The 26,154-nt window shown below is 41.0% G+C and overlaps 1 protein-coding gene across 2 annotated transcripts; it reads right to left on the minus strand.

Moving 5' to 3' along the window:
* On the minus strand, positions 1-25,514 carry GXYLT2 (glucoside xylosyltransferase 2). Of its 2 annotated transcripts, none has more exons than XM_075052598.1 (7): positions 25,226-25,514; positions 17,335-17,524; positions 16,999-17,130; positions 10,276-10,527; positions 9,121-9,244; positions 5,122-5,294; positions 1-4,371 (listed from the first exon to the last, which is right to left on the minus strand). In XM_075052598.1, exons 1-7 carry the CDS (start codon positions 25,441-25,443, stop codon positions 4,189-4,191), a joined length of 1,272 nt encoding a protein of 423 aa, XP_074908699.1. In that variant the 5' UTR covers positions 25,444-25,514; the 3' UTR covers positions 1-4,188. The 2 variants fall into 2 exon arrangements, with proteins under 2 accessions (XP_074908699.1, XP_074908700.1); XM_075052599.1 differs by lacking the exon at positions 25,226-25,514 and adding an exon at positions 23,237-23,254.
* Between the last annotated feature and the right edge of the window lie 640 nt (positions 25,515-26,154).

Consider the following 26,154-nt stretch of genomic DNA (forward strand, 5'->3'; position numbering starts at 1 on the left):
TTGCTTAAAACTTCATTTATTTGTAATGTAAGCCAAAGGATCTTAACACAGAAATGCACTGCTAGGCCTCCTTGGGAGCTATAAACAAATTGGTGCACTTGTCAAAAATACACAAGCAATTAAATGATAGAGAAAAGGTATAGAATTCTTCACACGTACGCTCTCGTTGTGTACACACACACACACACACAAACACACACACAGAGCAGTTTCCAGTTTCTACCTGTAAGCCAAATGATAGCGGAGCTATCTAAGCCCACTTTGTAATACGCAGGCAAATAGCCTAGAAAAAACTCTCACATTTATATAAATGATGCAACCAAATGCTTCCCACTCTGGCAGTTCTTTGTTGTACAATGCGCACTGGTAGCCTGACACTTTCTTAAATGGCTTTGGGTTAAAAGGAGGTGCTCAGCAGCTCTTAACATAAAGCCCCTATTTATCTACCTTCAGCAAGTTCAAGTATAATATAGCGAATTTAAAACCTGAATATTTGACACTGATACAGCAAGGACTTGGTTACATGCTTAACTTTATGCATTGCTTATAAGCCTACCGACTACACAGGCAAAATTCAGAGTATCAAACATTTGCTGGGTTAGGGCTTATGTTCAAGTAACCCGGGCACAGTTCTCTGGGCTGTACTCTGCTGTTTCCTTCTCAGTGTGAAAGGTGATTCTTTTCCTTTGTTATGAATACATTCCATGTGCCACAGTTTCTGTTCATTTAAAGAAAACTATTTTCATTTCCCCCCATGCTATGATGACGCTGCTCAAGGTGTTACATTAGCAAAGGTGTTTTGGTTACATTATACCATTGGAAATAACTAAAATACATGAGAGGAAGGGGAAATGAGGATATAAAGTCTATATAAGTATTTACACATCCCATTATTAAAAAAATGAAGGCTAATTAACAAGGAATTAGCCACAAGTATGAAATACGAAATGAATTAAAACTGGCTTCTAAATAAGATTAATATTAGAATCAACTACTGTTAAAACCAAAATACAACATGGTTTTAGAAGCTGTAATAAAACATAAATTAATAATTCTAACAACAACAACAAAATCAAAGTTACATAATTGTTTTAAAACACTTCGGAGAGCTCAAATTATAGCTTTTTTTTTTTTTTTTTCTCCTCAGAAAAAGCACAGCAGGGAGGAACCTCCCCCATTCTTCCTGCAAGTTGATATTACATTAACAAAAGTCTTCATGTTAAAGCATATACTTCATATATTTTAATAGCTGCTGAGAACATAACACAGTTCTTTCTAAACATAATGTAGCACCTCCTGTAAACATAAAAAGCACTGTTTTATTCTCTGATCATTTTATATGCAATAATGCCTTTGTTTTGTAATGAATTCCATTCCTTCATTTTAATGTGCCCATAGTTGCAGGGTTCTGCTGAATCATAGCTTACACAATCACAGCCTCCTAAACTTCAGAGGCTTAGCACCAGAGTTGCAACTGTCTGGGCAACAAGACTTTTGCTCTGCAACTTTCTGTGGCTTGTAGAGACCATAGAAATGAGGAATTCAGAGTGCCCAACATGCGTCTCATCTAGCCTCATTTGACCTACAGCCAGCTTTACCCTGATGCTTGAAAATAAAGATCAAGAAGCAAGTCAATAGTTTTTAGAAGTTCTCAGCATCGCTAGCCTAAAAGGATTACCTGTTGTATGTTAGGCTTACATTATCGTTAACTTTTTAAAACAGGTTGTTGAATTTTCCTTTCGTTGCCTTCTGGCTCTTAACTCTTCAATGTTCATTTGGGTTACATTTTCAAACACTTCTCTGTAGCTAGAAATGTACTGTTCTTTTTAAGTGACAACTAACAAAACTTCAGGTAAAAATAGAAAATACTAAGGCAAGTTGCAAGAGACAGTAATGTCTACACTTAAGTCAAATCAATCAAAATAGATGCAGAGCTGCCTCTGTCCTTTGCATGTTGATTTACACTTACGTGGCAAAGGCTGCAAGGTAACAGATCTGAGTCAGAAACACGCACAAGTTGTTGATTAGAATTTGCAGCACACAGAGGCGCAAACAACAGACATTTCTGTTTGTCATGCCTGTGAGCACAGACCAGCAGCGAAACTGCTAGGACCAAGACCGTATGCCCCTTATTCCAAGCCTCTGTCTTAACACCTCCTCTACTCAGATGACTCTGTAGTGATGCTGTTTGCCATGTTGTGTCATTTGCCCAGCACACTTACGGATGTGTCACAGACATTTTCACACTCCAGTGTTTGGAAAAAGTTTGTCGGCACTTCATCCTATGTACAGCCTGTTTATCTGGCAGCCTGAGATGCCAGCAAGGTCTGCAATTTCCCCCCCTCTCATGAGCTGCCCCATAAGGAGAAAGGAATGTGCAAGCTAAAAGAGCTTTCTCTTAGAGTCTTTTTTCTTGTGAAACTGTGCATCAGTCCTGACTGGATAGGGTAGAAACCCCCAAAACGGCAATTCTTCAGAAATCCTACTTTTTAACCTAGGAAACATATACTTGCCCTCATCCTCACAAACCAAATATTTATCTCTAATAAATGTCTGTTACATGTACCGCATATACAGCCTCTATCAGTTTTCCTTTCGTTAGAGAAAAGCTTCAGGTCTCACCCTCCTCACCCCTCTCCTACTTTGCCTATTGCATATCAAAGGGAGTAGTTTCAAGTAATAGCTAATTTTTTTTGCTGAACAGACTTGAAAAGTAAGATAATTTTCTCTGCTGTTTTCTTCAAGCACTCACCTACACACACCCCTCAGGGCTTACACTTAGAAAATGCCCTCTGGGAGTCTGCTCTTTTATCACTGCTCTTTAAGAGCGTCCTCACTTTCAGTTCCCCAGTGACTTGTCCCAAGCACCTTTCAGCTACTGCAAGTTTTAATAAGCTTTTGTATGTGCATATCGTAAGATGATCATCATACTTTCAAAATCTAAACTAAATGAAGTCTTTTAAATAAACATCAAAGCCATCTTGTATCCTCTTTCACTTTGAGGCTATTCATTATGAACCTAGCATAAAACTCTCAACTTCCAGGAACGAAAGTGCCAGGCAGAAATATGTTTCTATGCCACAGGTTTCTGGCAAAGCAGAAAAGGGGAGTCAGAGGCAGCATTCGCAGTCTCTCAACGCAGGGATGAAAGAACAGTTGTCAGTGGCATACCATTGTTACTGTGCAGTAAATAGCAATGAAAGAGGATTAAAGAGGACAACAGATCAATAGTACCGATTTTGTACTCTTCACTCACAATATTCTTGGACTGTATCTAATGTAATTAGTATTACCAAGTTAGGGAATACATTCTTAAAACTGTAAGAGACTGGAGGGGAAGACCATGACTGTAGTCCACGCAAGAAAGGATTCTCTTGCTGTTCTCCATTAGCTGTGCCAGTGCCACAGCTTCCCCTGCATCCCCCTCTCATTTCTTGTACATGGTTTTCCTATTTATGCTGTAATTATTTTCCTTCTACTTCCTTCATGAGAAGCCCTCACAAAACTACTGAAGAGCAAAAGGGAAAAATGACAATCACTAGACAGAAAGTGCTGTAAAATACAAAGTAAATAGGCACTTCTATTTCCCTAATCTTTTTAAGTAAGAGAAATCTTAGGTCTTACATCTTACATGTGAAGAATAGTAGGTAATATACCTTCAGACAGAAGTGCAATTTTAAGCAAATACTTTCCCTTTACTGTAGTAAATTTTAACTCATCATATCACAAGAGCGATCTTTTTCTGTAATTCAGCATTCTCATGACAGCCAAGAATATTTGCCCTATCATTTCAAGAATTATATTCCCTATGTTACATAGCTCTAACTGTAATTTCTTTATCAAGCCTAAGATCAGTACAAGCTTTTGCACAACTTCAAAAAAGTTACAGTGAATACAGCTGTACTTAAACAAATAACCAAACTAAACTCATCAAATAAAAGTGAGAATCATCACCTCTCCCTACTGCAACCAAGAGTAAATGTAGGAAGAGAACAAAAGGCCTAAGAAAGGACAGTTTAGGTAGACTTCTAGGATTTCCTCTTTTTGTAATTTCAGGGGTTATTAGGAAATTGGATAAGGAAAATATTTTAGTTCTGAGTTTCAATAAAGGAGTTCATATTCTTCATTTATATGCTTCATGAGAAGGTATGCAAGAATTAAAAACTCTGCGTAAAAATATAGCTACATTTAGTATCTGTGGTTGGCACCCAAGTAGACAATGACACGATTTTCATACACCTTCTTCATAGTTTTCTCAATTTGCTTCAAAAATACTTGTGGAATTCTCCCACATAAAGTGTGCACTGTATCCAGAAACTTAGACTGCAGAGGGTAGTATAAAGACTGGAAGAGATTGTCTTCAAATGGAAACTAAAGAAAAGAAAAAAAGAATTATTAGTTTTCACTGGTTACAAAATGGCATTGTAGAATTTTCTGCAAGATAAAACCTAATATAGGTAGGCAACGACTTGTCCCTCGCCTTCCCAGAGCACCATCAAAGCCTATCAAATTCCAACACTGGTCTGCTTGGGAGTGCTTGCTTTCAGAAAAGCTTGTCGGGGTATATTACCCGAAATAGCCAACTTCCCAGAAACTGTACTTCGAGAATCAGTGTTTAGAGGAGGTTTACCAACATAGGGATACTGTAACAAAACAGGTATTTTAGAGAGTGGAGTTGTACACATGCAACATTCAAAGTGGAAATATGGACCTGTGTCCATATGAAAGCTTCTGCCTTCCATGTGCCCAGAGGCTCTAGGTGCTCGGGGAGGACAGGCTTTCGTTGGGTATTTATGGACCAGAGCTGCAGTACCAGCTGGAAGAACTCCATTCAGACACCTTTTTTTTCTACCTCCAGCATTACTGAAAAGCAATTTATCAGCTTTTTTGATTAGAAGTTTACTATATTATGAAGGAGGATCATTTAAACCACCTCAAATACAAGCATGCAGTAAAACAGGAGAGGCCAAAGCAACCTTGTTATTTTGTGTCTGATGGGTATACACATACAGCACAACTATGCTCAGCCTGATCTGCTGGAAGAGCAATCTGAGTGACCCGGTTAAAGCAGTAACCTACATTGAAATAAAAGGACTGCCTCTGTTGAGACAGAAGACTTACATCACGTATCACTTCATAGAGTGCCTTGAATGTAGGCTGTTTGTCGTCATGATAGACACCTCTATTTCCATGCAGAATAGAGACACCTTCTTGTTCTGCACCTTTACAGTTGCTTCCATACATACAGTGATCAGGCCGGTAGTTCCACTGACATGGAAACACATAAAGACACTCTGCCAGTGTCAGTCAGGGGAGACAGAAGGAGAAAAAAGAAAAAAAAAAGAAAGAAAAAAAAGAAAAAAGACACATCAAACGAGTTACAACAAATTAAACCATGTTTCTGCGAAAACACTGGGACTGATGATCAGAAAAATTTCAGTTACTTCCTTTGCAAATATCCCAAGCAGCAGCTAGACACAGACACTTCCTTTCCTCAGAGGACGACTATACAAATCTTGGCACTGTTAGACCCAAACTAACAGAAAGAGAGGGCAACACAGAGACTGGGTGCAAACATAAACCAAGGGAGCATTTAACAAAGCTAGAAGTGACAGAATCAAACCTAGAGTGTATGCACCAGGTGGCACTATCCAGGGTCCTCTGTCCTGGTAAGAAGTTTCCGGAGTTACAGAAAAGATTAGGAAAGCAGCGAGTGTTATGCAAAATCCTGACTCCTTCTGGAGACAGCATGGGAAAGCTTGTGAAGTATATCCAATGTTTGCTGCTGCAGCTTTCACTGAGGCTATGACAATCTGTTACACTGAGATACAGCAGAATGTAAGAGGTAGTGTATTTTACCCACAGTCCTTCTAATAGTTGTCATCCATTAATTTCACAGGTCTAGGTCATTTAAAGATGAGCCTAATTTCTCAAAAGGGCTTATAACCTCCTTTCTCCAACTGATTTTTTCCTTTTTTTTTTTCTTTCCAAACTTTCTCCATGCACCCACAGGATGTGCAATATGCTTGTAACAAATCATGCCAGCCCCTGTGACCTTTTTGCTTCAGAAATGGAGTACAATGAATCATTGCATGATGCTGGCAGGTCACGTCAGAAGCACTGAAGACTGAATTCTTCACTTGGCCTTTCCTAGCTTCCCAGGAAGCCTGCAGCTGGTCCTGTGTGTTTTTTGAAGAAGTAGGAGAAAAAGTTCCTGAAACATTTCTTCCCTTAAGGCCTCTCTAGCAGGAGACTTCTCCAGAAAGGGTGGATTGTAAGTGGTTCCCATCCAGCCTGACCTATCACACATTCAGAATTGCTCCCCAGTGTTGCTGAAAGGGCAGGAAGAGCGGTAATGCCTGATCCAAACCCTGTTACAGTTAACAGGGATCCTTTCGGTAACCCTGAGCAGATGTTTGCAAGTACAGCTCATCAGCAGGTCACTATGGGGAAAGGATGTCATCAGGTGCTTGTTAGCTTTTGTACATGTCACTTGAGTATTCTTGATCTTCTCCTCACTGTGATGCTTTTGTGCGTTTTTTTGCTGTCACAGCTGGACTCAAACTCTAGCTGCTCTGCGAGCCTTCAGATCCATTAATCATCAGAACAGCCTTCGGGGATGGGAAAAAGGGTGCATCTCTTCAGGCCCCAGGTAACGCAGTTCTGTGTATTTTTAAGCCAACGCACTGTATCTATAAAAAGCCACCTGCAGCAGTCTCAACCGATTCCTTCCCAGGCCAGCCGCAACAATCCAGCAGTTTAAAATCTTGGGAAACTCTAGTTTTCTGTTTTAATTGTATCCAGTTCTTTTATTTTCTTTTCTTGTGCAGTATGATGTTACGTAATTCATAAAAAATTATTTACCAGTTACAAGGAAAAGATGAACTATGGTGCAGAAAAGAGTCTCAACATGTGGATTTGATAGAGAATACTCTCATCACAAAATTAAAATATTTTTGCAATCTTTGTTTTCTTCAACCACGCTTAAGTTAGCAGCTTGAGTTTGACTTCACAACTAACCTGGCTTCACCATCTTCTTCATCCTGTAGACCCTATTCCTGTAACATTAATTTCTTTTTGGAAATTAATTTATGATTTCATAATGAAGATTTCTTCCACTGTATTTGTTCCCTAGGATTGAGGGTAATGCATGGTGTACCAGGGATACTGATGTTTAACATCTGTCTGCAGTAAACAGATGTTAGCTTACTGCTTTGCTTTTGCTCTCTCCTTTTATTGCCTGGATTTGGGTATATCCAATTACCTACCCTATGACTCCTTAGAGAAAAAGAAAAGGGAACAGAATAAATAAAGATAAATCCAAACTTATTCTGTTCTTAAGATCACTTGAGGGAATACAAGGTCACATAGGAAACAAGGAAAAACAAATAAAAATGGATACTCAGCATCCATTCAGAAGCATGAAATAAGGTTCTTAGCTTCTTTGGGAAGCACGTGCTATGCTCCAATTTTTAAATTCTTGCATTTCTCAGATGTTACTGGCTTTGGAAGTGTCTGAAGTAATTTCTGTGTGATCAGTGCAAAATACTTACAAGGGGCTGAATTTTCAGAAACTGTCTCAGCACTTGTGGAAAAGGTCACACCCTTTTAAAATAAAGATGCCTCAACTTCCCAGTTCCTTGGAAATACACACTCATGAGAATATGACTCCAATTCAAGAGGAAACAAAAGACAAACCAAAAACGTTACAAGTTGTTTATGGAGGCGTTGTGCAAAAGGGACAGGCAGGAATCAGATATGACATTTTGATGGGCTGACAAGTACATACATATTGGTCACGCTGGTCCACACAGGTGGGTTATGCCATCTCTTCTCCGAGAACAAGGTTTTGAGAGACTTGAAGTCCTCCGTAGCTCTTCATAGTCCCAGAGCAAGCAGAATACAGAAGAGCAGAAAATGCACAAATCTAAGCAGCAGAATACAGATGACACCATCCTGGTGCCTGCTAAGGCTGGATCATTCAGCCGAGAGGCTGGAAGCACCTTTCTCAAAAAGTAACTTTTAGTGAAAGAGCGAAAGTAGGGAAGTGTCATGGTTTAACCCCAGCCAGCAACTAAGCACCACGCAGCCACTCACCCACTTCCCCCCACCCAGTGGGATGCGGGAGAGAAAGAAAAAGGTAAAACTTGCGGGTTGAGATAAGAACAGTTTAATAGAACAGAAAGGAAGAAATTAATAACGATAGTAATAACAATAATAAAATGACAATACTAATAAAAGGATTGGAACATACAAAACAAGTGATGCACAATGCAATTGCCCAGTCAGCTCCCGAGCAGCTATCCCCCCCCCAGGCCAACTCTACTCCCAGTTTATATACTGGGCATGATGTCACATGGTATGGAATATTCATTTGGCCAGTTTGGGTCAGCTGTCCTGGCTGTGTCCCCTCCCAACTTCTTGTGCCCCTCCAGCCTTCTTGCTGCCTGGACATGAGAAGCTGAAAAATCCTTGACTTGGTATAAACACTACTCAGCAACAACTGAAAACATCCCTGTGTTATCAACATTCTTCTCATACTGAAGTCAAAACATAACACTGTACCAGCTACTAGGAAGAAAATTAACGCTATCCCAGCTGAAACCAGGACAGGAGGGCAATGGTTTTAGACAAGATATTCCAATGGCTGTGTCCATTTTTTGTTTTTTATTACTCATTTGCATAAGTATCAGAATTCAGCTGAATTTCAGAAAAATAGAGCACAGCTTTGGAGAAAGTTAGGCAAGTTCACATTCAAATAAACATCTGAAACAAAAACATTTTTTCAGCTAGGCCCTGGTCCATTTGACACTCTTAAGCACACATACAACTTGAACTTTATTCCTGCATTTGATCATTAATGTTATACTTCCTTATTTTCTCAGAATCTCCAGGAAACAGATTTACATATTCAATGGAACCAAGTCCGAGCCCCACTACCTGCACCACTTTCAGAAGTATTTTCCTAGGTTGTAAATCCTAGGTGCACTTACACATTAACTTCACGCCAGAGTACATTATGCATAATTATAAATAACAAATAGAACTTTAAAAAAATTTTTTCAAGTTCAAGAAATCTTCTTAACACAGATAATCATGACTCCAAGAATCAATACTTACCTGGATTAAAGTAAAAAATTATATTTAGTAAATCCTGGTCTCCCCATGTAATGTAATTTTTGTACTTTTGATATAATGGATATAACATTTCCTCCCAAGTCAAACCACTTGGTATCATGCTGTTCTGCAGGGCAGAAAAACAGAAGAGATGGGTTAATACCATGAACAGTTATGTGATATATGACTCAGAGTGTGGCACCCACATATTTGTAAGTCTGCTAAGCCATGTCAGATACCTAGATGAAAAATGAAGAACTGCCAGGAAACGTTAGACCTGGATAGGGTTGGAACAGCAGAGCTGACTGTGCTCTTGTTTATCTAAACAGGAAAGCAAGGTCTCCTGGGTCTAGCTCTGATGTCAGCTCCTGCTATTCACAATCTTCCTATTCTGAGCAACAGGAGGGAGAAAAAGTGGAAAAATGCAAAAATGCGGGGACAAGGTGAAAACTGAGGTATAGAAGAGAAGAAAACTGCAGACTAAAAATTATCTTACCTTCTGTGGGAACTAGGATATTAAGAGCAAGGCCTTTTTTTTACTCAAGCTGTTCCTGTAATGATATAGGAAACCCCTGGCCTCCACTGAGAAACACCACCACTCAGGGCAAATCAAGTTTTTAAAAAAGATTAGAGAATACTTGCTCAACAAAACAAACAGACATTTTACAAGTCAGGTCTTTCACAAAAAAAGGGAGACATCAGAAAAAATGTTCCCTTCTCATTTATATCAATTCATGGAATCACTTGATCTGCAGCAGGATACAAAATTTTATTTACAGCAGATGCAAAAAATCACCAATTTCTCTGGATATTTACATCAAGCTTCCCAATTTAAAAAATAATACAGTGACTGCTCTGAAGATCCTTGAGTTTATTCTTTCACATACCCTTCAAGGGAAAAATGACACGTTGAAGAAGCCATTTTTACTACTGTTAACAGACTGCTTCATCTGCAAGTTCTCAGTGCTCCAGCCTCTTGGGGAAGTTTCACTTGTTTTAATAATAATTTTCACTATAACTGCTATTAGTATCCACAGATATATTCTATATTTTTTTGATTCTTTATATTACAAACTTTATATAATTTTATATTAAGTTTTACAAGATGTGAAAAATACATAAATCATTAGTTTCTGCAACAGCTGTATTTCTTCTCACCTTGAACTGAGTGTTGCGTATCCGTGTTAAATTCATTAGCATCACTCCAGAATTGACTCCAGTTGTCCCATAATAAGGGTGACGCGCAAATCGACTATACCAGCCAATCTTTGGTATTTCGTGTTCTGGGGCCATAGCAGCTAGCTGTGTTGAGTTGAACTCTTTCAGAATGTGCCAGATGTCATCGATGGGCCTCAGGAAGAGAACATCGGTGTCCACATAAAGAAGGGAATCCACATCCTTTAAAATGACCTTTTAGGTTTGCATAGCGAGGAGAGGAAAATGAAAAAGAAACCAAACAGACAACAAAAAGGAAGATTATTAGCAAAAGGTACTCTCATTTCAAACTGATAATTTGAAAGATGTTATTGATTTATCAGCTAAATGTAATTACACACAGAAACAACAGTTATCAGGTTATTGGCTTGCTGGTTTTGTTGTTTGTTTGTTTGTTTTTAAACTGCACAGCAAAACAGGTACCAGACCACAGAATTTGGATTCTAACCTTCATATGAAACAGTAATCCACTATGCTCTCAGAAAAACCCCTGGAAGGCCTATTTAGTACCAGTTCAAAAACAAAATGCAAAGAATATAGATTTACACAGCTTTGTTAGTTCTTTTAAAGATCTGCGAGTGGTATTGTTGTACAAAAAACAATTAACCATTTGTAGAAAACGTAATTATTGCACACTGTATAGCAAGGACTGTGAAAGGATTACTACTGAAAATTATATAAGTAACTTATGAATCTGCTGCTCTGTCTTTGAAAGCTTTCAAAATCAGTCACAAAAGCTAATTTGGATCCTGCTCCTGCAGTTGGATTGGCTAGCACATAGCTTGATGAAACATATAACTTACTCTGCAGACAGACGCCTTTCTAATGACTGTTTTTCCTATTACAACCTTGTGCTACTGGAAGACTTAGTCAGTATTAATATATACCAATGTTTCACATTAATTAAGAAAACCGTATCAATCACAAAAATGTATATGCATCCTCCTGAAGAACAAAATTTGCTTGGTAAATAGAAATGTCATATTAAAACTTACCAGGTCAGATTCCGATATCTGTTATCAGACTCTATATCAGGAATAACTACAGTAAAGTTAGTCAAGTCAGAAGGGTGTAAACTGTAAATTAGATCCAGGACATTTAATGTATTCTTGTTGACAATGTTCCGCCTTGTGGCTATCCAAATCCTTACACACTCATTCATTAATTTTAGCAGGGCAAATTATATAGTGTTTCAACAGTCCAAGAAAACTCCCTTGACATTTGCACCAGCTATTCGTAAGGTTGTTTGTTAGGTAATAAATATCATTAGCTAAAGTTGACCATCACTTCCAACTGCATTTTTGTTGTTGCTCTTCATTATTAGCTAAAATTGTCCAAAAATTCCTGAAGGACTGAAACATTCCTACATTGGTCTCAGCCAAAAGCCCTTTTCCTCTCTCTTTCTTTCAAAAGCAAATCCAAAAGGCTATTGATTTTCACCATGTTGTGGAACAGAACAATCACTCTTTCACCCAATTGCAATGATACTAATGACAGACTCTCCTATTTATGCAGGTAACTTAATAAATTCTATTAAAGAAATTGAATTTTACATAAATTGAAATGTATTGTGACTGAAGATTACCTGTGAAAGACAGTGAACAACATTAAGATTTTGAACAAGGCGGGGGGGGGGGGCGGAAATTACGTTTAAGCATGGCATCCACTAAGATGCCAAATCCCTGAGTACAGACTTAAATGAGATGTTTCACCTGACTGAACACTTGGCATTCAGACTGACACTTAGCCAAGTTTAACAAATCCCTGACCTGTATTTCTGACGTGATAACTACATGTTCTTCCTACACAGAAGGACAAGCAGGAGAAGGCAAGTGTCTCTACATTTTAAACAAAAGTTACGCTTCTAAGAAACTCCATGTAAACACGTCCAACACAATCCAGATCACTCTGCTAGATGGAAGGTTATAGCAATACACTGCTCTTCCATAAAAAACACAAAACAGCATGTGAAGGTATCAATAAATGAGTGACACAAATAGTTCAATAACACAGTAAGAGCTCAGAGGCAAATATTGGCAGATGTCAAGTATCCTGGAGTCCAATACTAAAAAAACCCACAAACCACCAAGTAAAAGAAGACAGCTACTTTCAAAGTAAATCAATAGGAGACAGACAGTTGAAAAGAAGAAAGGGTTTTTCAGCTTAAGGATATCCTGGATATTGTATATTATTCTGTAGCACCTAGAAGCCCTAGTTCCTAGGGACCTACTATATGAAGTCATATAAAATCAAAACGTATTTAAAAAAAACCTCACCTCAAAATTTAGTCTGAGACAGGAGATAACACATGAATACAAAGAGAGCAGAAGCTATTAGACTTTGCCTGAGGGATCCACAGCACAGTATACCACGTAAGATTTTTTCTAAGGGTACCCTGGTAGAGAGACAAGTTAAGGCATTTTCCAGCAGAGGGTTACGGGGAAAGTTTAATGGGTGCATATAGACACTCCTCCCAAGCATAAGTGACAGCCTGGGCACTGTTTCTTCCAGCAAAAAACCCCGTTCTTTCAGCAACTATAAACATACACATAAATTTAAGTCTGTGGAAGTCAATGGACTGTAATAATTTTCCTATATATAAATGGATTCAAGCAGGTATTTCAGTTCTTTGTGAAGTGGGTACCAGCATTTGACCCCATGCTTTCTGCCTTTTATTCCCCCATTCAAGATTCGCACGCTCTCCTTTCTGGTTTGTCAAAAGATTCTTCCCTCTCCTGTGTCCAAGGTGTTGCCCTGCAGTGACACCCAACAGGCTAAACGAAAAACTGTGCTACTCCCTTTAAGCCCTTCACACATTTCTCTTTCACGTGTGAAGTGTTAAGACTTATTTAAAACCCACTCATGTCAGTTTGAATTGATCACATCCCCTTCTGGCTGTGCATTTATCTTTGCCTTGGGTAGGGGAATTCAATTTCAGAAATTGCGGCTGTAAGAGTTCCTTGCATAGCTCCCAGGATTTCAGTGGAGCTTCACTGGGGATAACTCTGGCACTCCCAAAGTCCCATAGCTTTCAGGTAGCTCTGTTCCCAAACTAAATAGAATTTTCAAAAAAATATTTTAGGCTTTACACAGCCCTTTAAAGGATATTTAGCTTTTACTTATTCAAAAGCATACAAGAGGAGATGATGTATTTTTGCCTGTGCTGATTTTCAACGTCAAAAGCAGTTGAGTACCACGAGGCAAGCCCGCGGTACAAGAGACCCTGCTCCAGCTTGCTCTGCCTGAACCAGACACTGCACAGCTCAGGCTGGCAGCACGCCGAGCCTGCCAGGAGGGCTAACCAGAGGGACACGACTGCAGGTTAAAAATGACATGCATCTGACCTGGAGCATAAGCAACGCAAGACTGTGTCTGGTAGTCTGAGTTCATGCTTGCTAGGAGAAACCGTGTAGACATACCTGACAGGCTGTGATTTTTGAAACGAATGGTCAGGAATATGGCTTGATTGTGCTTGTCTTCCTCCTCACTCTACAGGCTCTTACAGCTTAAAAGAAGTGTGATTTTTTTTTTTTTTTTTTGCAGCTCTATAGAGTATTCTTAGTAAATCTGTCGGAAAGTTCTGCACAGAACTGGCTATATTTAGCCTGACACTTCACTTAAATACTCATTTATCTGTAATTTGATTTCACAACTTCTGTCTCCGTAGATTCTCCCTGTGTTAGCAAGGTTGGCAAGTAATAACACACTACTGTGTAAACACATATTGGTGTATTGTGAAGCTGTGTTACCTAATGGTTTGCAACAGCTAGCATGGCCGTTTATCAGAGCTTCATCCAAAATTAGGGACAAATCACAAATTTTGATGCTAATGTAGCAGTACCATGAAGTTGAGTTACTAAACTTAATTGTCCTGGCATCTATTCCCAGAGCTGTCACCAGTCCACTAGGTTGGATACTTCAGCGTACTCAAGAGGACAGCTATAATACAGGGATATTGCTAATCTACCTTAAAAGCTCTTAAGTAGATTAAATGTTTTGAGAAGGGCTCTGAATGTTAGTTACTATTAGAACTAAAATCATCCAAAAATCCCTTAAGCATTAGCTGATTGTTTTGGTAGCTCCAAAACAGCAATACAAAGACAGCTGCAAGCCAGCTCTGCGGCATGCAACATTCGTGAGACCAGAAGACAGTTTTTCACCTGGTGTCTTAACATCCGTGTCAGTATTATAAAACAGTTTCAAGTGATTGCCAAGAGCATTACCCTCCTTGTTTATTCTTAAAGTTTCATTTTGTGCTCGTGTTAAGATCCACATCTTCCTTACTCCATCTTTGCAAATCCCATTGATGGTTTTATTGTAGTAGACTGCAGCAAGAGATCGAGACTTGTGAGATTACACGGAGGCTCAATCTACCCTCCCTGCCTATAAGTGGCAAACGTGATCAGATGTCACAGAATGCGTCTACAAGATGCAGGATGCTGTATGATCTTCCTTAATGTTTTAGCAATCCAAGTAGATTCAACAAGTTGGGAATGCATCCGCCGACCTGTTACCCAGGACAAAACAGTTCATTACCACAAGCTGCAGGATCACATCCCTGAGCTCTAGTTTTATCAGCGAGTAAAACCATTGAAAGATTCTTAAGTGATTTTCCCTTAACACACTCCTCACACCCTCCTGTCCACTTTCACATGCCTGCTGGTGCTGCAGAAGAGAGATTTCTTTGGCAGGAGAGGCACTTGTGAATCAAAGACTCACATTCCACTCAGGCTTAGCATTATCAGGAGCAAGACAATTTGCACAACTGAAAGCTAAACAGCTGATAAACTCAACTACTGCTCTCCTGGGGTCCTCCCTAAATCCTGTCACATTTTATGCTGTTGCAGGGGAAAATGCTTAGTCCAGGGAAGGATAACAACAACAACAAAAAAGATACTGATATCCTGCTGGTATTTATTTAAAATAAAAGTCAAAATAGTTCTCTAAACAGTAACACTAGAAACCCTCCGCTCCCGCTGTGTGCAGACCGGATTTCTACAGCATTGTCTTGTTCAAATGGGATATCAGAACATGGTTATCAAGCACTGAAAAAAATAATGGTGGCTGAAATTACCCAGAAACAGCCCAAGGTTCTGTCAGCCTGCAAACTTGAGTACCAAAGTCCAACTGGACACCCGCCACCTCAGCTATTACTACAACTTGTTTTCTTTACAATATCCACACCAACTTAGTGTCAGCTGCAACTACTCTTGGACAACCCCTCCTATTCAAAGCCATAAACCTCAGCCTGACCACACACAACATTTTGCAACTACCCCAAGAGAAACAAATATTTACAGTTCAAGCTGTCTCCTAGTTTTGCGAAGACAACATGCAACAGTTTAATATTCCTTACAAGAAATTACTGGAGAACTTAGGCAACATGTGAGTGACAAAACAGGAACCAAAAAAGCACTGCCCAGTCTAAAGCATGAATACGAAACACTTTTCTGTCATCAGAAGGGTGATGACAAACAAAAGTGAAACTGTTTCTGTGATGAGAGTCTACCAAAATGACAAAAAATACCACAGAAATAAGAAGAACAGAGAATTGTGTTTACCCAGTGAAAACAACCCCATTTGAGTACATCCTTACAAACAATGTGTATTGAAAAAGCTAATGCTTAGGGATTATTTTCCAGGTGATATAAATATTTACTCAGGGAAGAGAGTATCCCTGCTGAAGTTGGAGTTACTTTCAGCCCATCTGGCCTTTGTGCATTTGATAGTCTACCCCTAAATGGCAGATAAACAGAACTGCTGACAGCACATATTTTCTCACATATGTATTCACAGTGTACGTATCTGGACGTGCAGCTGTCTCCTGATTGTTTCCATCTGAGAAAGTAAAGATTTCTTTGTCCCCTCCAATTCTCTTAAGACAGCAATGAAGAAATCTGGATCATGCAAATAGCATGCCACTTTATTGGAGTCACCCCAATCAACAGCAAAGAACAACATAATTTTGATAGATGTTCTCAATTCCACAGAAATCGCTTTATGCAGAAGTTCTTTCAATTTCTGATATTTCTGCATGTGCAAAATCGTTATCAACACCTTCCTTCTCTCCAGCAAACTTAAAAATTTTCCAAGTTTATGACACAAAATATTATACAGTAAAGAACACAAATTTGCAGTGAACCTGAAGATCCCAGGATACACAGGGCTCTTGCATGAAATCTGACTTTGAGCACGTTGGAATTATTACCTTAAGGGCAAGTCTGACAGTCTTGGAAAAAGAAATAAAACTCAAGGAAAAGGGATTGCTGAAAGCATCAGTCTAAGGGCTAACATATGGAAAGGGAGATAGTGGGGAAAGAGGATATGATGACTGCACGCTGAAAAGAATGTTATTTATGGAAGGCATGCAGCATCTACCCTGAAAGCATCTGCCCTGAAAGAGCTCTCGCACTGAGTCTTAAGAGTCTGAGAGGCTAATGGAACTAGAGACAAATAAGAAACACACATCCTTTGTTAGCAGGAGAAAAAGCAAGGCTGAATTTCTGAGTTTTGTTTTTTTTTTTAAAGTGGCTAAAACACAGATTAAAATATCTTTAAGCAGATGTTTCAGCCCGAAAATGGTTTTCACATTACACCAGCAAAACTTCCTTTCTGTGGAATTAACCTTTTCCTAAAGCGACCTACTCAGAAATCCAGGTGCCTTACCGGAAGAAAAAGGCGCTGGGCAGCACATGGTTTGAATAACTTTTTCCATTCCTGAGCATTTCCTACTGAGAAGGTTATTGGGTAAATGTTGTATTCAAACTTCTTTGTGTATGAGGAGGGCCATTCCTTTAACTGAAAGACATCGGGGGAGGAATTAGACACTACAGGTTATACAGCTTTTCTTTAAAAAAATATGCATGCATAAGGAATTTATAAACCACGTACAGTAAACAAAGTGCTTAGCTGCTACTTGTTGATCTCAATGTAATTTTTCTCAGAGACTTGTGACTTATAACTAACTCATGTACTTATTTACCAAATGACAAAGAAACTCACCTTCTTCTCAAATTCAGGCTTAAGGGAATCCTCAGCAAAAATGTGAAAACAGAGCCTCCTGTTGCTAAAGAGAACTGCTGATTTCAGCATGATTAGCGTCTCTTCCAGCCGGTCCCCACATGCCACAACTGCCAGATGCATGCATTGCAAAGATGAAGGCTCTTTTGAATGTTTCTGTTCTCCAGGCTTCCTGAAAATTCACAAATAGGCATATCAAAAATACTGAGGTAAACACAGAGAGAATCCTGCATTAACAGATATCAGAGGTTTTTTCTTCCCCTTCATTTTGTAAGGGATCGGGAGTTTTTTTCCAATTAGATACCCACAAAACATGCAAGCAGCATGTCAATTTTTGTCAATGGTACAAATCAAGAGTATTAAAACTACAACATAAAGAAATACGCTATTTTCAGAAATTTTCTGGTTATTCCTACATTTCTGGATTTGCATAAGTCACTGCACTATATACACAGATGAAACAAATTCAGTAGCACCTCAAACCAGACAACAACTTGCTCTGTGCAAATGATAGCTTTTTTTTTTTTCCCCCAGCTTAGAGGTTATGAAGCCAGAACAGACTTACTACTACCTAGCCAACTTTCTAACACAATGCCGATCACAGAACTACATCCAGTAACTTCATTACCAGGCCCATAATGGCTAGACTGGAAGAAGACATCCATGCTTAAAAAAAAAAATCCACTTCATCCATATGTAAATTATTCTAACAGTTAATTAATTTTGCTATTAAAAATGCATGCCTTAATCCTGGCCTGAAGGTACTGGCAGAGTTTCAAAGGACTGCTCTCCATTTCACCCAATGGAATCCCTGAGATTTTGCTAAAATAGAGATTTTTAAAAACAAACATATTCACATGTCCCAGATGAATCAGACTATATTCCACAAGCAGTCAAGGGCCAAACTATCCTTTTTCACTTAGCACCCATCTGTGTGGGCTTTAAATAAATTTCAGCTAGACTATAGGGGGAATCTGCATGTAAAAGGCACATTGAAGCTACTTGCTAGCCAGAAAAATCAGGGTTCTTTTGGGGAGTTGAAGACGTTTTGAAAATATGGCCTTTTGATTTTGTGTCCCCCGTCCTCCCATCAGTATGGAGGTAAACTCACATCCTCCAAGAATGCTTCTACCATATTGTATTCACATTCCAACACGGATCGCATTTATACTCTCTTACATGGATGAATGCTGACAAAGCAACTAAATCACAAGCATCATAATCATTACAGGAGAGTTCAAAAGGCTAATCATAGATCACTACCAGTTCTTGACATATCACTGAACAGAGGGCATAAATCCCTGCCTCTTCTCAGCACACACATTACATACATACGATTAATCAGTAAAGTTAATACTAGAAACAAAAGTTCTAAATAAAGACAAAAATGACAGTTAATAAAGCTGTCGTTATCTTTTTCCAGACATCAAAATGCTGCTCTGTGTAACAGCAGCGTTCTATACCAGAGTAACCCACCTCGGTGTTAAGGAATACCAGCCAACAGTACTTCACCGACTATACAAAGCAACATGTTTCAATGAGGGTTTAAAGTCTTAGGCTTTAGTCTTAATTAAAATCCAATTTCATCAGTGTATAAATAATGGAATACCACATCTACATGAAGTGGTATTTACTTTCCAACCTATTAGTGTAAAAACCACTGAATTATTGAAGTGAATAATTAGCTGCTCACACATATCCCCTTTTCCCCCTTCTCCCTATCTGTTTAATGTTTCCTCTTAATTGAGTCTCTAAATCAAGCCATATGCAGGATGAGAACTGCTTTGATATAGCTTGTGGCAATGGAATTCACTGGGAGAGGGACTAAACTCTAAGCTTTTATTGCAACATTTCAAAACCCGACACCAAAGCACTAAGCTTTTCTTTGCGGATTTTAGCCACAGTGAACTCTCCATTATGCAGCTATTTTGTAGTGAAAAATCCAGTATATGTAGACAAGCGCTTCCAACAAACAGACTCAGCAGAAGCAACCCTCGATGAAAGCAGAATGCCCTGTAAGCCCATGGGAGCTACGGATGAACAAGAGACATCCCGCCTGCCAACACAGACACGCTCCCAGCCCCAGAGAGTGGAGGAGAAAGCTGCGCCGTGGAGACGAGGAATTACAAGTCGCAAAGGTCTGCGCTGAAGGGGTTCAGGAGCCTGCAATGGCCTAAGTAGGAATAAAAATCCCTGAGAAAAGGAGCGCGAGGTAGTATCTGCACTACCCCGGTAGCAGTCCGGGACACTGAGTTAGTGTGGAAAACCGGCAATGAGGTACAGAAGAACGTTGGGACACAATATTTTGCATCTTATTTTATAAGTAAGTAAGGAAACCAAGAGGACTGTGAAAATAAAGGTGAGCTGGAAAGGGAGATAAAAGAGTGCCATAGCAGGATGCATTTTACAGCAATTTTAGCTCAGCCTTTACAGAATTACTGTTATTATCCAGAAGTCTGAAAAGAGGCAGGTGTAAAGGCAAAGTCAAACTGCTGGGAAGGCAAACGAGCAGATTACAGCACAGAACATCACAACTCCCCTTCCCTCCTCTGTTTCTATGTGCATGTACACACAGTGCAGGGAGGAACAGAAGGGACGGGGAGAAATAACATCTGGATGAAAGGATATTCCTTAAACATCTGCAGGACACGGCCAATGTCTTCAAAACAAAACAGTTCCAGTTAGACCAACAGCATCTAGGATGTTTCTGCCTCACACAGAATAAATCGCTATGCTGGCTTATCTGGATCTCCTCTCGAAGATAAGAGGGCCTCCACCATGTGTTGTCAAGAGAGAAACTGGAGTTCAGAACTCAGCTCATACCAGTGGAGAGCTACTTCTTTTCTACCAGGCATAGGTTGGGCTGGGCACTAGGAGCCTTCTCCTTCAAACGGACTTAGTGCTTAACAAAAGGCTGCCTTTAAGCTGAGGTTTCATAAAAGGTATACACTGAATCCTGATTCGATACACTGTATCTCCTCTAATTGCAAATGTTTGTTTCTCTTGTAGTTACCAGTGGTTGACACAAAGGTACTGGGAAGCTAAGAGTTTTCCAAAACGCTACCTGCTCAGATGTTACTAGACAAGACAACAAATGGAATAGATGAAAGGTGCATACTTTATTTTAAAGGATGGAGTACGTTAATACTGTGGTGAATTGTACAAAGGATAAAATTTGCTACATAGAATAAAAAACAGCTGGCGAGCAAGGAAGAATATACTGCTAGGTTATCAGCCTAAGACATTAATAGGCTTTTGACACAGAGAAGCCCTCAGGTAGTGGTTGAAGGGTAAGTGAGCTCTGGTTTTGGCTCTGTTACAGTAAGTCAGCCCCTGCAAAACTTTGGGCAAGTCATTAATTCTTTATGCTTTAGTTGTCCTACCTGTAAAATGGGAACAGCTGTTACAGTAGTAATAGTTACCTACCTCAAGAGACTTCCAAGCACATTAAAAAGCACACAGATCCACAGAGTACTACAATTATTATTATCAGCCAATTCTTCCTAACATTTATGCACATACTCATTCATTTATAGCCCAACTTACTGGTTATGGATATATGGAGTCTATAATTGGATTTTATGACCTAAATTAAATGTTTAAATGCATCTAAAACAATACAGTGACCTGGGCCCTAAAGTTTAATGTGTTTGACAAGAACAAATAATGAAATTATATACACGTCTTTGTTGCCTTGATATCCTTCTTCTAATTTCAGTACGTAAATGTAGCTTGTCGATATATTATAAATCTAACTTATATAACATGTCAAACTCTTTGCCCTGTTCCCTGTTTTACCCATCTGTTCAGAGAAAATTGCTTCCTGCTTTCCCTTACCTGCTGTTCTCCTACTATATTATTGTATGGCTTTAAAATTAAGCACTGTTGCCTAAGATTAAGCACTACAGAAAGCATCACAAAATACTTGCAGAATACATCCCCATGAAACAGCTGAAGACTGACTTGATAAGACATAGCATGACAAAATGTTTATAGCAAAGGCCTCTCAACAATACAGACCAACTTCCACCCAGTTGCCCAATGGTATTTTATTTACTGCATACATTTTTTTCTGACAGGCATGGGTATTGACATAGCAGGAGAAACTCAAGTGCTCAAGCACAACAGTGTACATTTCTAGGTCTTAAAGTTTAGATTACATGCAATTTTCTTATTAGTCACAGCCAAAGTGTCTCAAACATAATTAACCCCAAACCTGTCTAAATCAATCCAGATCCATTCAAAATAATGCATTCCCATCTCATTACAGAGCCTGCTAATCTATTCAAGCCTTCAAATTTATTCTTGAGAGAAAGATAATGCATGCAGATTCTAACAAAATGCAATATAGTAGTTAGTTTTTTGAAACCTTCTTCATATTATGATCTCATTTACTTTTGCAGCATAAACAAGGTTAGATTTAGGCAATGCATCAACACTGGTGATTCACTAAATAGGCTCCTTTCCTGACAGTCAACACTGAGTCAATGTCCCAACAGTGGCTCCATTATATGAAACACATTCTCTCACACACTTTAAAATATAAACTAGAAAGGCTCTAAATGTTTTTTAAATAAAGTTTTCTCACTTTAATGCAGTTGCACAAAACTGACTGTAGCTGCTGACAATCAAAAAATTGTTGAAGTTTCAACCTCCTTCTACCGCTCAGAGAGAGGGGAGAAGTACACTCAAAACCCGAATGGATGTTTGTATCTTCTTCTTTTATCAAGTGGGTTCTTTGTTAGACAAAGGTATTTGGGCCTTCAGCATGTTGTTATAGGCTATCAAACTCAAGCCAAACTTGCATGTGTGTGCACACAGGCTGCAAAGAAAGAAAAAAGTATCTTGACAGGTTGCCATATAAGAGATGTTTTGCTCTGGAAAAGCTACTTCCAGGGAACTAAATGTGCTGGCAAAGGTTCACTTGCCGAGCCTTGCCACGCTGGTTTAATAGAAAGTGTGGTCACATCTGCCCTTCAAATGTAAAACAACCCTTTTGCTTTTTGATACTTTGCACACATTGGTTTGGCACATACTTATAATTCTTCATATGAAAAAAATCTTACTGAAGGCATAGGACTTGCTACTTCCAAGAGGAAGGATCAGTAAAACCACCATCAAAAATCAGTTTTCAAAGCTAACTGGAAGCTTCAATGCAATGCTCATCAAGATCTGCCAAAATTATCTAATGACCCAAGCAGGACACAGGAACGTATTTACTAACATTTGCTAGATACCAGCCAGCTAATGATATGTGACCAAGTTAAGCTTTTATCATGTATGCCTACTTAACATTAGAAGAAACCTGCACTTCTTAAAACTTAAAAACTACTGTCTTCTATTAGTAACGTGAATACAGAAAGCGGTATTACAAAATCCCAGTTAAAATACAATTCACCTTGCCTGCAACATGACTGATTCTTACAAAGCAAACGCACATCCTAGATAATGCCTTTTGATTATTTCTGAGTTCAGCCCCAAACCTGAACCCTTCTGACGAAACTACACAGATCAACTTGGCAAAACTGAATTAAAACAACTTTTTACATCCACGTAGACAAAACTTCACTAAGGTTATTTGAATCAATCATGGAGCCTACATATAAACACATACACCATGATCAGATCACAAGATCTTACACAGTCATAATCAGATTTTTTTATTATCCTGAAGGCATCAGTTAAACCACACATGATCTCTCGCATCAAATAATAAAAAAAAAAATCTTCCTTTGCTCATAAGGAGTAACTAAAATAATAATAATTTATATTATAGAAATGAATAGGCAGTAACAACCCCAATTCAGCCTGTTACAGTGGATGCACTTTACTGTAAGCACATGCATAAATGAGCAAAGCCTATTAAATTAATGGGAATACTCACTCCTGAAGTGAATAACTAGTTAGTTAAATCATTGTCTGTTTCTTCCACTCCAAATTCAAGCCCCCTGGAAACAGCCTCACACTGCTTTCAGTGTGTCTTGGATCAGGCTTTTTAAGCCGAGCAGATCCCACCACCTGATGCCTTCACCACCCGAGTGTGGATGTGATTCGTTTTGGAATGGCACCCATTGGCAGGTATTTCTGCCTTTCCAAGAAGGCTGGCATGTCCTCAACTTGGACCATGTTATGTCACCAACCTACCCCCTCCCTCCAATTTTTTTTTATGGATACCCTCAATAAAAATAAATTTTATTTTAGTAGTAACTAACACAATACAGAATCTTTCAGCAAGGGACAGAACTGGACCCTCAGAATTGCGCTTCTCAGTTATACAAACTCCTGCAGGTGCCAATGGTGCAGGACAATGTCCTGCCAGCAGATGGGGTGGGGCGGGCAAGGAGAAAACCACCACCCCCACCCCCCCCAAAAAAAACCCACCCAAAAAATTTTTTTGAAGAAAAGGCATGGTTTAAATACAGCACTCCTCTCTTTTTTGTTGTTGTGTTGCAGACCTTGTAAAAAGTAGTTGCAAAGTCAATAAATAATAGAAAAGTTAGATAATGTCAAATTTTGGAACATGAAGATGCTCACTGAAAAGCTTATTGAAATGGAACAGTTGTTTACACTCTCTAGCAGTTTCATACTTTCTGGGCTCCTTCCTTCAGTGTTGTTCTTGATTTCCATGATAATCACAGAGATATGCCTTAAAGAAAAATGACTTCAGGAGGTACAGTTGCTAGTGGAAATAATCCTGCTTTAATACATGCATTTGAATTCTGCCCATGATCCATTCTCAGCCACAGTAAACATCTCTTGCATTCAGTAGGGTAACAATGCTTGTAAGAAACCAACTGCTTTAATAAGTTAAGGAATAAGAGCTCAAAAAACTGGAGTAGTCTTTCATTCAGAACATCCCTGTGAAATCACGAATCAAAGACACAAAGACATACCAAGTTAATTAGATATATGAGGTCACACTGACCATAATATAGTTGGAATGCAAAGGGAAAAACAGTCCTCCACCCAACAAAAGCATGCTGCCCATATCTTTTTCTGAAGTAATTACAGTTTTTTAAAAAATACTCTGCCTGCAAGGTGCTGAAAGAGGGAACACTACACACCACGATTTCAACCTCTCGTTCTTTAAAGTTCTGCTACATGGATTTACATAGAAAAAGCATTCAAAACAAACAAACAAAAAGCTCAAGGGCTTAAAATCCACCCGTGCCTGCCTCGCAGTTTGGAGGTACCGCGCAGAAACAGCCAGCCACCTTCCCTCTGCCCTGCAGCACTAATGGAAAAACTTCGCAGCAGCGCAGCTCCCGAGACTGACAGCAGCTCCTCACGGGCGCCAGCCAGCGAGTACCACATTCCCCACGTCAGCCTTCAAAACAAGGCCAAAACTCATGGAAAAGCAGCAATTTCGGAGGCCGCCCTCGCCCAGGCACGCAGAGGAGGGGCCGCCCCGCTCGGACCGCAGGCGGAGGTAAAAACCTCCACGCGTTTTCGTGGCATCTCTGGCAACCCCGCTCCGAGCGCAAACGCGCAGGGAAAAAAAAAAGTTCACGCTTCCCACGGCAGAGCGGTTTGCACAACGGTTTCTAATCACCGCCCGCTGGGCAGAGGCGAAGGGGGAAAAAAAATAAAAGATCTGGGCGAGGGGAAGCGCCCGAAGGACCGGGCGGCAACGGGACACGGGCGAGCGGCCACCGCGGGGCGGGAGGGGCGCGGGCACGCGTGGGGCTGGCCGCGGGTGGGCTCCAGGGGGGCGGGCGGGCCGGAGGGGCCCGGCGGGCTCCCCGCCGAGGGCAGGGCCCCGTGGGCGGTCGCCCGCGGGGTGGGGGGGGTGGGGGCGCGCCGGCCGGTCGGTGGGGTCACGCGTGGGCCGGGCGAGGTCCCAGCTCCCGCCTCCCAAACGAGCCACCGTTACCTGGCGTTGGCGAATTTACCGCCGGCGGGGTTCCTCCGCGGGGGGCTCCGGCTGAGCCGCGGCTGCCGGCGGGCGAGCGGCGCGGCGGCGGGTCGGGCGGGCGGGGAGGGCGCGGGCGGCGGGCGCGGGGGGGCGGCGGCGCTGCCCGCCAGCAGATAGAGCAGCAGCAGGCTGCCGAGGCACAGCAGCGCTGCCGCTACCTTGCAGGAGAGCCGCATGGCCGGGGGGGGGGGGGAAGGGGAAAGAGGTCAGGGCGCCGGGCACGCCGCCCGCCCGCCCCTCAGCCCGCCCGCCGCCGCCACCGACATCGCCCGGCGCGGGGACGTGGCCGCCGAGCCCCGGCCCGGCTGCCGGCAGCGGAGGCGGGGCGCGCCCTACCGTACTCTCTGGACTAGCCGCCCCGTCCCCTCGTCGGCCCCCGCAAGGGGCGGGAGGGGAGGGGATGGGTTGGGGGAAGACCCAAGGCTGCAGCGGCCGGAGGGGCCCGGGAAAGCCGGAGCGGGCAGTGCGGTGGGGGGGGGGGGGCACGGGTCTCTGAAGCGCTCGGCTCGTCGCCTCAAAACGTGCGGGAGAGGGTTCGCAGGCGGGGCCCGCAGAGGCTTTGTAAAGTTCCTACTGTTTGACAACGCAGGCATCAAGTAGCGTCGCCTCGGCACGGGAAGAAAGGCCGGGCAGGGAGCTGGGATCCCAGCTGCTGGCGGCTGCTGTTTACTCGAAGGTACCTTTGGTCCCGCGCCCCCGCCACAGAGAGCTCTGCTTGTGCGGGAAGAGCGGGAGTGTGCGCGGGCAGCTGAGCGGGAGGAGAAGGTGAGCGAGGGAACGGGTCCCTGAAGCACATTTCATCCGTCTGCGCCAACGGGGTGACTGGTGCCAAGCTTCCCTCCACCGTGCCGCCCCAGTTTATGGCCTACCTACACGCTATTCTCGTC

This window comes from Buteo buteo, chromosome 21 (assembly GCF_964188355.1).
Source record: "Buteo buteo chromosome 21, bButBut1.hap1.1, whole genome shotgun sequence".
NCBI classification, from domain to species: Eukaryota; Metazoa; Chordata; class Aves; order Accipitriformes; family Accipitridae; genus Buteo; species Buteo buteo.

Excerpts from the sequence above, each read along its gene's own strand:
- GXYLT2 (XM_075052598.1), bottom strand. The coding sequence starts at position 25,443 with ATGCGGCTCTCCTGCAAGGTAGCGGCAGCGCTGCTGTGCCTCGGCAGC. Across the intron at positions 17,525-25,225 it reads GGTAAATTCGCCAACGCCAG|GAAGCCTGGAGAACAGAAAC; the intron begins GTAACGGTGGCT and ends GTGAATTTTCAG. Across the intron at positions 9,245-10,275 it reads TACGCAACACTCAGTTCAAG|AACAGCATGATACCAAGTGG; the intron begins GTGAGAAGAAAT and ends TCTGCCCTGCAG.